The sequence below is a fragment of the Leptonychotes weddellii genome, chromosome 5 (genome assembly GCF_054177405.1).
Source record: "Leptonychotes weddellii isolate Sample4059 chromosome 5, ASM5417740v2, whole genome shotgun sequence".
NCBI lineage: Eukaryota > Metazoa > Chordata > Mammalia > Carnivora > Phocidae > Leptonychotes > Leptonychotes weddellii.
This window is the reverse complement of record NC_138373.1, coordinates 69,879,982-69,892,998: the sequence shown is the minus strand read 5'-3', so window position 1 is coordinate 69,892,998 and position 13,017 is coordinate 69,879,982. Positions and strand designations below refer to the sequence as shown.

The 13,017-nt window shown below is 47.6% G+C and overlaps 1 protein-coding gene across 2 annotated transcripts in view; it reads right to left on the bottom strand.

Moving 5' to 3' along the window:
• PRMT8 (protein arginine methyltransferase 8) overlaps positions 1-13,017 on the bottom strand; it is an 82,533-nt gene that overhangs the window by 8,042 nt on the left and 61,474 nt on the right. For both annotated transcript variants that reach the window (XM_081821066.1, XM_081821067.1), the window contains 2 exons: positions 7,784-7,899; positions 1,968-2,118 (listed from right to left, as the gene is read on the bottom strand). In XM_081821066.1, the coding sequence (XP_081677192.1) occupies positions 1,968-2,118; positions 7,784-7,899 (267 nt within the window). The remainder of the gene's footprint in view (positions 1-1,967; positions 2,119-7,783; positions 7,900-13,017) is intronic.

Genomic DNA, 13,017 nt, shown 5'->3' with positions numbered 1-13,017 from the left:
CCTGGACGGAGATTTGTTTAGAACCTACTGTGAGCCAAGCCTACTGTAGACACCAGCAGGGCAGAGATTCATGAGATGTGACCCCAGCCCATGGGGAGACTGAGAATTGCATAAAAAGAGTGAAAATATTGAATAAACAATGGTACATTTGGCACTGGAATCCTGTGTAGTTGTTTCAAAAAAAAAAAAAATACACTAGCTACGTCTGTGAGTCTGTGGAAGGCTCTCCAAGGTATATTGTTAAATAAAGACAAGGTGTCAGAGGGCAGCATGTTTAGTATGAGCTATCCGGTGTTTTAAAAAAGGTGTAGTTTGGATGTGCTACTGTGGTTACATAAGATGCCACCAATGGGCGAGCTAGGTAAAGGGTTCACAGAGCTCTATGTTCTATTTTTGCAACTTTATATGAGAAGTATTTCAAATAAAAAGCGATGTGCTTCTGTACCATTGAAATGTTTGGGAAGGATACAAAAGAAATTATTAACATATGTCTCTGAGGCACAAGGCTGGGATGCAATAGAAAGAGGACTTCTTCCTTGACTTTTTATACCCCCTTTTTTTTTACATCACCATGACTGACTGACTAACATAAGCACAGGATATTAGGGAGCTCCAAGAAGGATGCCTAACCTTGACCAGGAGTGAAGGAGGGCATCAACTAATAACTGAGGTGAGAGATGAGGCCTGTGCTGGAGTTGGCCAGGTGAGGGGCGGGGATGGGGGAGGTGTTTGGGGCTGAATTGTGTCCCCCGCAATTCATGGAGGGAGGGTCTGGAGCTGAGGCCCTAAGCCCCTGTCCCTCAGAATATGACTGTATTTGGAGATAGGACCTTTAAAGAGGCCTTTAAAATAACGCCTTTGGGTAGGCCCTAATCCAGTGTGGCTGGTGTCCTTCTAGAAAGAGGAGATTAGGGCACACACAGAGATACCAGGAGCACACACACACAGAGGAAAGTCCATGTGAGGACACAGAGAGCAGGAGGCCACCTGCAAACCAAGGAGAGAGCCTCAGGAGAAACCAAACCTGCCGACACCTTGATCTTCCAGAACTATGAAAAATAAATTTCTGTAGTTTAAGCCACCGGCCTGTAGTACTTTGTTATAGCAGCCCTAGCAGACAAATATGGGAGGAAGGAGATGACAAGAGTCTCTGACAAAAGACCCTCCTGTCCCCATGGTGCACCTGGATGAACAAGGGGTTGGCGTGTGCAGAGACAATGGCCTAGAGACTTAAGAAGCCTTGCTAAGTTCGGGGACTGCAAGGTGTTCGGTGTGACTAGGCTGTGTGTGCAGTGAAGGGACAAGGGAAGAGGGCAAAGCAAAGGAGGGGCAGTGAGAAGCGAGGTGACAGAAGTGGGCTAGGGCCGGGTCATGGAACCCCCATTTACCAGGCTAAGAAATTTGGGGTCATCTTCTGCAGGAAATGAGACACCTCTGAAGCCGGGCAGGGAGGGAGTTTTGTTGTGCTTCTAGAACAGGTGGGCTTTGGGGAACAGTGTCAGGAACTTAATGAAGGAAGGATTGGGGTGGAAGCAACAAAGAAAGGAAGGAGACAGAGAGACATAGGCTGCAGCCTACTGAGAGACCCGTTGAATCCTGTGGTAGGGCAAGGCAGTGAAGACAGGGAAACCTTACTCTATATCCTTACCGCTCGCATGGAATATGCTCAGTAAATGTTCAAAGAACAAATGTGCCTTTCAAATGGGGCTGCCCCCCTCTGCCTCTCCCTGCCCAACACACACTCTCAGCTCTGGTCTTACCATATCCATTTTCATCTACCTTCTCCTTTGGCAGCCAAAAGCGTGCTGGAGAAGGCTTATAAGATGCCAAGCAAGGGCCCCTGCCTGGCTCATGCCCCAGGTCCTGCCCCCAAGAAGAGGCCAACCCCGGTCACTTCTGCAAAGCCTCAACATGGAGGGTCTCAACATGGAGGGAGGGTCTGGAGTGAGTGCCCACCAAAGGCTCACCTGTGGAAAACCCCATTTTCTTGTGGCACTTGGTAAATTCAATATTAAAATAGGTGACCAGGGCGTGGATGTAGTCATTTCTCTGTATCTGCAGGCAGAAGGCAGATGTGAACGACAGCTCTTCCGTCTTCACCGTATAAATGTCCACTTCCTGTGGCCCAGAAGAAAGAGAATGCCAACACTTAGCGCCTCCACCAGATCTGGGTCCTGGTCAGCAGCTTCCTTCCCGTGGAAGACCACCAACAGTAGACTCTCTGGGGGTGTCATTACTCTCGGGGTGGCTCCCCAGCCCGCCCACCGCCCTCCCAGCGACCTCCTCCATCCTTTCTAGGGTGGGGTAAGCTCAGGCAATGGTGCAAACACATTTGAATCAGAATGTGTGGGGAACAGAATTAGGAAGGTCAATCTTCTGGGGATGGGGGCTTATGCGGGAGGGGGAGGAGAGGGGAGAGGAGGATTAATGAGACAGAGCTTTCCTGAATCTAACGGAGCAGGCTCAAAGCAGTCCCCCTCAGCATTGCTCCCTTCATCTAGTGGTTCTCAAAGTGTAGTCCCAAATGATGGGCATTAGCATCACCTGGGTGCAAATTCTGAGTGGGTGGGGTAGGGACGGCATCTCAGACCTATGGAATCAAAACAGCAATCTGTGCTTTATCAAGCCCTCCCCTTGATTTGGGTGAACCAGATTAGTCATTTCCCAATTTTTTGATATTCAAGTTTCCAGCAATAGGAGACACTAAGTATTATCTCAGGAGTGAGGACCTGAGCCCACCCACAGTCACAGACTGGACCAAGGGAAGTTCTGCTGACCATCTACACCAAGCCTGGATGAAAGAAAGAAAAGGCGGGGGAGAGAGACAGAGGAAGGAAGGAAGGAAGGAAGGGAGGGAGGAAGGAAGGAAGGAAGGAAGGGGGGAAGGAGGGAGGGAGGGAGGGAAAGAAAGAAGGAAAGGAAGGAAGGAAGGCAGGGAAGGAGGGAGGGAGGGAAAGAAAGAAAGGAAGGAACGAAGGAAGGAAAGAAGGAAGAAAGGGAGAGGGAAAGGGGAGGGAGAGGAAGGAAAAAAAAGAGAAAGGAAGAAAGAAAAAAGGGGAGAAATAAGAGGTAAGAATTTTTCAGTTCTGGCTGGGGAACGGAGAACACAAAGAACTAATAATTCTAACAATTTCAGTTGGGAAGTGGCTGAAAATCAATGTTGCGTGGGGAGCAAGTATAATGAAAGACAGTTTGCAATGTGCAACATGTTCTTTTCTGTGTGGAGGATGCTGACCTACTGTTTGCTGGCCCCAATGAGACAGGGCAAACCTTCCAAGAGCCCTAGAGGCATCCAGACAGTTTTCAGTGAGGTTTAAGGAAGCTTCCCATTGTTGGGGTTGTGTAGCAAGGACCTCTGTCTGAAGACTCTGTAAGAGCCAGACAGATACCCGTGTGCCTGGACTGGTTCCAAGGGGCTCTCCTGAGACCCAGATGATGGAAGATATTGGAGAAAATTAGGAGAGGGGTCTGAGGGTGGGGAAACAAGAGCAGAGAAGACACAGAATAATGTAACAGAAATGGCTTTTATCTCTACATATTTCTAGAATAAATAAAGGAAAAGCAGACGCAAAGCATCCCGGGGCCTTGAAAGAGAAGTCCTGTTTCCAGGGGGTGGACAGAGGAAGAGGTTTGGTCAAGGAGGCAAGTCAGATCAGAGCCCTATTGTGGTCTGTGGTGTATAGCCCTTGTATCCCCTGGGGGAAGTTGAAGCTCTGACCTATTAGTTGGGAAGAGGGTGGGATTGCAGATTTAGGGGAATGGGGAGCCCCTTGGTGATGTCACCTCAATGCAAGTTTTGTTGTGCTTCTAGAACCAAGGATGAGGAACAAGAATCAGTAGAATGGGAAGCCATGGGTCAGGCATGCAGAATTTGACGGGATTAGAAAGCCATCAATGCAAGAGCCCTTTTGGTAGCATCCCTAGGAAGTCGTCATCGGGTGCTTGCTAGGACACCTTCGTGGGTGATGTATTCAGTACCTGTCAGGCAGCTGATTCCATTTCCTGACATCTCCAATGGACGGGTCCCTCTTCAAAACGAGTGAGGAGAGTACACACCCGTCTCTGTAACTTCCACCCATGGTATAAGCCAAATGCCTATTCCCGCTCACATGGGCCCCCTAAACCTTTTCTTCTCCAACATAAAGTGTGTCTGGTTTTTCATTCACTTCTCATAAGTCATGATTTCTTACTCTGTCACCCTCCTTGTTTGGGACCTACTTCTAGCAGCCTCTGGTCTCAAAGAGCACACTGCTGGCTCAGACGCATTCGGTTGGCCAAGCCCTCTCCCTCCACCGCATCCTGCTCATGCTCCTTTTTCCTTTTGTCCTGGAAACTGAGTGTAGGATCCTCCATTATATGTTATCCTGCTAAGTTTGATCCATGGCTCCTTTTTAAAGCCAGCGCCTGTCAGCCTACATGACATTCGTTAGCCCTCCGGCCACATGCTGCCCAAGGTTCCTTCCAGCTCCACAACTCAGAGCAAGATGTGGTTAACTGTATTTTTGTTAATGGCATCAGCACAGTCCACCAGGCTCACGGTGCCTACACTTACTGACTACCATTTGCTTCTTAGCCAGGGCCAGACGGCCAGGCTCCAGACTCTTTCCAAGGTCCTTGTTATCTTTTTCTCTCGGTCCCTCTGCCTCCAGCCTCACCTGGTCCTTCCACCTACTTCTGGCTATCTCAGCAGCCTGGCCCCCTCGTTGGACAGGATCTCAGCACAGAGGCTGCCCATTATGGGTCTGTGTACCCTCGCTGTGTAACCTAGCACCTGCCAGCCCTCAGTCTTCTCCTTACTGGCCTCCACACTCGACAATGTTCCTGCCCCCAGCCCCAGGCCTCTTCTCCAAACCAAGCCACTAATCCCTCAGATCCATTCAGACTGTACTGCTCTCTGAATCCGAAACCTTCCATGACTCTGTATCGCTTACCTAAAGAGAGTGGCCCTCTTGGCCTGAACACAGACAGGGAGCTCCAAAGGTAGGCTCCGGGACACATCTGGACATGGCTGCTTTCTCCAGTCACCCGCCTCACTTCTTCACGACATTCAGGGCGCGCATGTGCATGCACACACACACTCCATCCCTCCTCCATAGGGTCCTGCTCTCAGATGTACATCAACCACTCTCAGCTATCGACTCCCCTGTTAGCTGATAGTGTTCACTAAGTCCTACAGATATTTGCATCTTAATAGGGGCCTCTGAAGGAACCAAAGTTTTCGAGACAGAAGTGATGAAGCTATACATTAAAATGGTGACAATGGAGGGGCGCCCGGCTGGCTCAGTCCGTAGAGCATGTGACTCTTGATCTTGGGGTTGTGAGTTGGGCATAGAGCTCACTAAAATAAAAAATAAAATAAAATAAAACAAAACAAAATGGTGACAATAGAGGCAGCTGGTCTTTTGGAATGAGGGCTGGGCCATCTGCGAAGGTGGCCAGCTATGACTAGGCTTTGGAGACTCAGAGGCCCTCAGGGCTCAGGTCCACCCTCCTGTCAGACCCAAAGGCTACAGAGCCAAACCCGTTACCTGGCTCCCTAGAGCCCTGAGCCCTGTGGTGGAAGGTTTCTGTATTCCTTCTGCAGCAGCATTTCTGACACCACAGGGGGTCCCCCTGACTAGGCCTCAGGGAACCCCCATGAAGCGGAGGGCTCTGGAGGCCTCAATACTCAGAAGAACCCCCGGTCTCTGTTATCCCCAGCACTAAATAACGTTACAAATGGATGTCTCAGAGCAGAAGACTGGTCAAAACAGAGTCTTAATTATAATAAAATGTCACACTCTGCAACGTTAATAGCGATGAAAGTAGCAATTAAGTGTGTGAAGAAGGGCAAGTGTTTTCCCAGCAGGCTTGGCAAAATGTTGCTTAGCACACTGGCGAGCAAGCTGATGGAGGGACTCTCCTGGTTGCAGAAGCATGCACAGACAGCCCTTACCCTTCTCGGGGAAGAGAGGAAGAAGGGTTGCGGGCACAGGGAGGGGGCAGGACTTCAGCCCCAAGGAGTTTACAGGAGTGTGTGACGCGTGCCCTTCTGCACCCCATTCCCTGAGTTCGGTTGCTTTGCCCCTGGCTGCACTCAGGTATAACCAAGGGGAAGACCCTTGCTGGGAGTGGGGGGAAGAAGGCGGGAGGCCAGGGTGGCCTGGGGGCGGGGGTGGGGTGCGGGGAGGAGAAGCAGGCCAGGCCACCACGTGACCTGCAGTAGACCTGTGGAAGCACAGTGGCCACACCTACCGTCAAAGGCGGAAAAGGTGGAAATGGACCTGGGGCCCCAGCACATTGAAGGAGTTGTACCTTCAAGCCAAGGCCAGGACACACAGGTGCCTAACAGTTCCATATAGCTGCCACATGTCATTTAGGCAAATTCAGTTGCACCAGTTTGGGAGTATACTTTCCTGCTTCTGTTTGGGGCAGGGAGAGGCTTCAGGGACCGAGGGGCCGATAGGAAAAAACTAAAAGGACACGTTTGTTTGCAGTTGAGCCTGCCTGGACTTGGGATGGGGCGAGTTAAGAAGTAGTGAGAACCCCATCAAGAGAGAGCCCAAGACTTAGATTTCCAGCCACATCTCTTAGGCGGGATGTTACAAGGAAGCAGCAGCTGATGAGACTCATCTGTGTATTTGCCCTCGGAGGTCCCTTCTAAATGCTACAATGACACTATGGACCAAGAGTTGTGTTTCTTCTTAGGAAGACTGTGCCCAGGGACAAGGGACAGTTGTGAACCTAGCAAAGCCGTGCTATATATCAGAACTTCAGAAACCTCTCCTCATCCCCAGTGGCCCTGGACTCTTCCCCTTTATCCCCTGAAAATGCTGCCCGTCTCCAGCCCAATACTCCTGGCAAAGAAGTGACACATACAGGACCAGAGCCGGCAAGTATGTTTTAGTAAGATGAGGGCTACGTGGGCCAATGAATACTTACAGAATGAACCCAGATTTTTAAATTAAAAAGTTAGTTTCAACCATATGAAAGTGATGTCTTTCTAGATTTAAAAAAACCAAATATCAGTAGTTTATATGGTTCAACATAATATATTAGTGTCTGTAAATGCAAATTCTCAGGAAAGGGCTGGAAAGATCAATCCAACATGTGAACAGTATTACCTCCAGGAAAAGTGTGGGGTTGAAAGGGAGGGGAGGTCAAGGGGAGCTTTTGTTTTCACTCTCTCAAATTTGCTACGTTTGAATATTTAATAATAAGAATACACTAAGGATCGGTGTGCCAAGGATGCTGACCAGCTGTTCTTCATTTGCACTGAAGAAAGTCTTGTCAGGAAAGCTGTTAGAGCATATGTACAAACAAGACCACTCGGGAAGGGGGTTGAGTAGCTCTGTCTGGCCAGGTCAGATGTGTGCTTGGAGGTGGGAGTATAAATGCCGATTACACAGCAGATTGAGGTATTGGATTGCTTCCCTAAGAGGGCCATCCACCTCGGAATGGAGGAGCTTCCCCAAACCTGAGCATACCCTCCTGCCTCTCTGCTGATGCCCCCTCCCCCATACCCTTCCCTTTGCACCACCGAGGGATGTGAACTGACTCCCTCCCCTCAGCTGTGCCACTGTGGAGTCCAGGGGCTCTCTCTGTGACTCTGCTTAGTATGAGCATCTTCTTTTGACTGGCGGTCACCTTAGGTTGCCAAAGGCTCTGGCCAAGGTGGCCTTGCTTTGCCAGGCCAGGGCTGTACAGGAGCTGAATATTGCTTTTACTCCAGGCCCACAGGTTTCCAGGGTGGCACAGCTGGGTTGCCAGCATGCTTGGGCCCCAGCAGAATGAGTCTGCAGACCTTTATTAAACAGGCATTGGTCACCACTTGCTTTGGGTCCACGATGTCCACCAGGGGCTCCTTCATGGCAACATCCCGGATACAGGTCATATCAAAGCCATAGACATTCTCCCACCCTGTGAAAACAGAGCGAGACATGAGGGCCAGCAGCAGGACCCGCGGAAGTCTTCCCAGCCCTCCTGAGGACTAGAGCACAGCATGCCCAAGAGGGGGAGGGGCATCCCATGTTCCCCTGCAATCAGAATAGAAGAATCACTCATCTGAGTGAAGAGCTTTGCAGAACATACAGATCGCACTTGATGGTAGGAAAACTAAAGCTCAGAGAGGCTGAAAAACTTCTCTAAGGTCACACGCCAGAATGCCACAGGGTCAAGACTAGAATCCAGATTGCCTGACTCTTCCTGTATCCACTTTCCTGTCTCTCTATCTGAGCCAGCAGAGTCTCCTACAAACTCTTATCTGGCACCCACATTTCTATCTTGATGCCTTTGCTCAAGCTGTCCTGCACACTTAGAAGACCCACCTCTCTCCTGTCCCCACCCACTGAATCTTTAACAAAGCAGGGAGAAACATGGGCTCTTAAAATTATATAGACTAGTTTGAATCCCAGCACCACCACTTACTGGCCAGGCCCTTGTGCTAATTCCCTAACATCTCTGAAACTCCGTTTTTTCAACTGCAAAACGAGGGGGGAGGGTGGGTCCGTGAGAGTCTTGGCCTTTCTCACATGCCATGATGCACTCACTAAGAATCCATCCCATAAGAAATACCCCCAGGTGGTGCACAACCAACCCAGTGGTGCTCATTGGCTCCTTGTGGCTGCTCATAAGATGCTTTGAGAGGGAGAAAGATGTAGGGTGCAAGGCTGGTGAGTAAATGAATGTACATCTGATGGCCCAAGACCATCCTTATATGGTGGCAATCATTGCTACCATTGACTGACCACCTAGCTGAAGCCAGACTCTTCATTTAATCTATCCAGCAACCTCCAGGGGATATGTCTATTGACAGTCAAGGAAACAGGCTGGGAGAAGTTGGCATGTGGCCCACACACAATATATGGGCCAAGATCACACATCAAGGAGATGGTGGAATTAGGGCTCACTCCAGCTTGTCCCCTGACTCTTCAGCTGCACTGACCCAGCTGTGACAGCAACCAGGAATGCAATTTCCTCCCCCGTACTGTAGAGGGTGTGGCCTAAGCAGAAGCTTTAGTCACTGAGCAGCTGAATCTCATTTGTCTGTTTATGCAGATGGGTCTAGAAATGCATCGAAAGGAGAGATGCTTTTCTCTAGAATCTTATGGGATTAAATTTCCTTTTAAAATGTGCATCAAACAAATGGTAGTTTCGGGAACTATGTTTCCGTATGTTTAGTAGAGGGGGTGTGTGAAGAGGGAGGTGGGAACAGTCAGTGAAAGCCGTGTGTTTCTTTGACTCCTTTCTAAGGCACACAAAGACCTTCCTCAGGGAGAAGAGGCAGAGAAAATAATCATCTCCCAGAGGGGGAGCACTTGTGAAATTCTGGCTTGAGGATAAGATGCCAGTCATATCCATTAAATCACATGAGGTTGGTGCCAAGTTCCTAGTTGAAGCCTACGTTTGGAGAAGTAAGCTGCTTGGTTGGCAATGGGACGTGCTTCAGAGGAGTTGCCCTTCTAGAGTCTGGAAGCCCCCAGATAAAACGTATACACTAAACAAAGTGCCTTCATTTTAAATCTTTCCTGAAGACACCTGCTGCCATGTTCCTGCTCTCCCATTCCCCGCCCTGCCTTAAGTTGAGGTTAAGGGCAAGTGTCGGGCAAAAACCCAAGAGTCCATGTGCGTGATGGTTAAAGGCCTGGGCTTTGGAGTTCAACTCTGGGTTCTGCCGTTTATTTGCTGTGTAATATTAGCAAAAATTTAGCTCTCGAAGAGTTGGTTTCTTCTTTAAAATAGAGATGATGGTGATAACCACAGCTACTCTGTTGGGTTGTCATGAGGATTAAATGTAGAGTGTGTAAGGGGATGCCTGGCACACAGAGCTGCTGGTACATAGTGATTGTTATCATGATGTGGTTTGAGCTCTTTGTCACCATCTGAGCTGCGTGATCTTGGACATATCAATCCTCTTCTCTGGGCTTGTTTGTAAAGTGAGGAGTTTGGTTCAGTGGTTCTGTGCTCCAGAATCATCTGGGATGCTTTTAAAAATACAAATTCCTGGGCCCAAACCAGATCTGCTGAATCGGAATCTCCAGATTTGGGATCTGGGAAGCTGGAATTTTACAAATCTATGTAGGTAGGGGCGCCTGGGTGACTCAGTCAGTTAAGAGTCTGACTCTTGATTTTGGCTCAAGTCATGATCTCAGGGTCGTGAGATCAGCCCTGCATTGGGCTCTGCACTGAGCAGGGAGTCTGCTTGAGATTCTCTCTCCTTCTCCCTCTGCCCCTCCCCCCACCACATGCACATGCTCTTTCTCACTCTCTTTCTCTCTCTCAAAAAAAATTCCTTTACAGTCAAGAAATGGTGAGTTGAATGTCTCTTGCTTTTGTGAAACCTTTTCTAACCATTCCCAACTATGAGACTACTTCTATATCCTCAACACCTATAGCCCAGCATCTAGTGCAATACAAGCGCACAGATAATGCTTTTTTAATTGGAACTCATTCCCAAATATTTAATGTTCTACACTGCCTTGCAATGCCCAGTATTTTAGTTACCTTTTCAGAGGTTAATTCATGTTTTTCTCCCCAGCTAGACTACCTTGCCTTCAGTTATTCAGGAGAAAGTTCACCCAGGACAATAAATTTGTTTTCTCTTCTTTCTGCTAACCATTTATCTCCCACTAGCTCCTTTAGCAGAAGTGGAGCAGGGATGGGAGACAACACTAATCAAACAGATTAATTTTTCGTTGCAACTCTGTCTTGTTTATTGACTAAGTGAATGTGGGGTGAGGGCTATTGCTACCAGGAAATATTGTTATTAATTTTCTTATTCAAATTTAAACAATAACATCAGATGGACCTGTGAACTTTTGTTTATGGACTAAAAAACAAATTCTCAGAAAGGACAGCACTGAGGCACGATGAATGTAACTAAAGCAACAGCCAAACCCCAACCTATCATTATGACAGACTAGATTGACTCAAATGCCCACTTTAAAAGCCTGGCAGAGGAAAAGGCATACTCTTTTCTGGGCATAAATATTGTGCATCTGTCCCTACTGTTCTCTTACTGATATTGCCCAGCATTGAGAAAAATTACAAGATGAATGAAAAAGGAAAAAAAAATGACCATCATCAGAAGAAAATATAGTCAATAGAACCAGACTTAGAGACAGCCCAGATGTTGGAATTATCCAATAGAGACTTTAAAGTACCTATAATAAGAAGTTAAAGAATCCAATGGAAAAACATGCATGAACAGATCAGGAATTTCACTGGTGAGATGGAAACTATAAAAATGAGCCAATGGAAATGTTAGAAATGAAAATCACAATATCAGGGGTAAGGAATTCTTTCAATGTGCTTATTAAAAGAATGCATACATCAGAGGAAGTAATGAATAACTTCAAGATAGGTCAATAAAAATTATCCAAACTTAAATACAGAGAGAGAAAAAATATAGCACCCAAGATCCATAGGACAATATCAAACAGTACCTAACATATGTGTAATTGGAGTCCCTGAAGGAGAAGAGAAAGAGAATCAGGCAGGAAAAAATATTTGCAGAGATAATGGCTCGAAGTTTTCCTGAATCAATGAAATCATCAACCCATAGATCCAAAAATGCTGTAGAACCCCAAGCAGGATAAATAGAAAGGAAAACACTTGTAGACACATCCGAGTCAACCTGATGAGTATCAAAATAAAGAGAAAAGCTCAAAAGCAGTTGCAGAAAAAGAAATGTGAAGTACTGGAGAACCAACTTTATGTTTCATTGAAGAGAGCTGAAGCTACATCCTCCTTCCCCACCCTGGCCCCACAGTTTCAGTTTCTCCGCTAGGGCGGATGGGACTGCCTCCGGATGTGTTAGAGGGAAACAGAGCAAGTGCCACCAGGCGCTACTTACAGTTTCACCTCTAGACGGAAGGGAAGGTGTTCACAATAGTTTCATACATTCTAGTCTCTCAGGCACAGAGGCAACTTCTTGTATAAAATAGGACAGAGGGGCACCTGGGTGGCTCAGTCGGTTAAGCGTCTGCCTTTGGCTCAGGTCATGATCCCAGTGTCCTGGCATCGAGCCCTGCATCGGGCTCCCTGCTCCGAGGGAAGCCTGCTTCTCCCTCTCCCACTGCCTCTCCCCCCAGCTTATGCTCTCTCTCTCGTTCACTCTCTCTCTCTCTCTCAAATAAATAAATACAATCTTTTTAAAAAAATAAAATAAAATAGGAAAGAGCCGGAGAACAGAGCTCTGGATGTTGAGGGTGGGGGTGAAGGTGGGAAAGAACCACATGGAGAGCAACTGAGCACTCCAAGAGGTCCTGCCTTTACAACCTCCCTCGGGCTGCAGGCACCACTGACGCTACGGAAGGCCTTCCTTCTTATCTTCTCATGAGCTGGGAAGCTGGTGCCCATATCTCTGACTCCCAGCAGGTTGGAGATTCATGTATTGGGTCAGATTCGTGTATTGGATAAGAAATCAAATAGAACACCTACCACGTTTCCTTCCAGTTTTAAGATTCTATAAATCTCCTCCATAGTAGAAATTCTAAAAAATGATCGCTCCTCTCTCTCGTGGTTACACACTACACTTTGCACATTCCTCTACTGCTTATTTTTACTCCTTCATTTGTTTCTTCATGCATTCACTCAACAAAATATGTATCGTGAGACTGGTTCATGCCAATCATTTGCCTCTCTTCTTCTGTGTTCTCTAGTAGCTGGTGAGCAAAATAAAGGCAATTTCTGTGTTTCACTTATTCTTGTGTTTCTATGTTGCATGTGATTGAGAAAGGAAAGGAGAGAAGAAGGGAGAGGGGAGAGGAGGAGGAGAGGGGAGAGAAAGGGAGGGGGAAAGGGCGGGGAGGGAAGGGGAAGGTGGTGGAAGGGAGGAGAGGGGCAGGGAGGAAGCGGTTTTGTAACAATTTACTTTGTGAAAGGGTCTGGGCTTGTCTCATTCTCCTGCCCCACTTTAAGATTTTTCTTTTTTAGCCGGTTCTTGAACCAACTGAAATTTGCTTACAATTGTTCCCTTAGCAACCAGCAACCTTTATGCTTTACTTTTGATTTAGAACTCAAGAGTATCCAAAATCT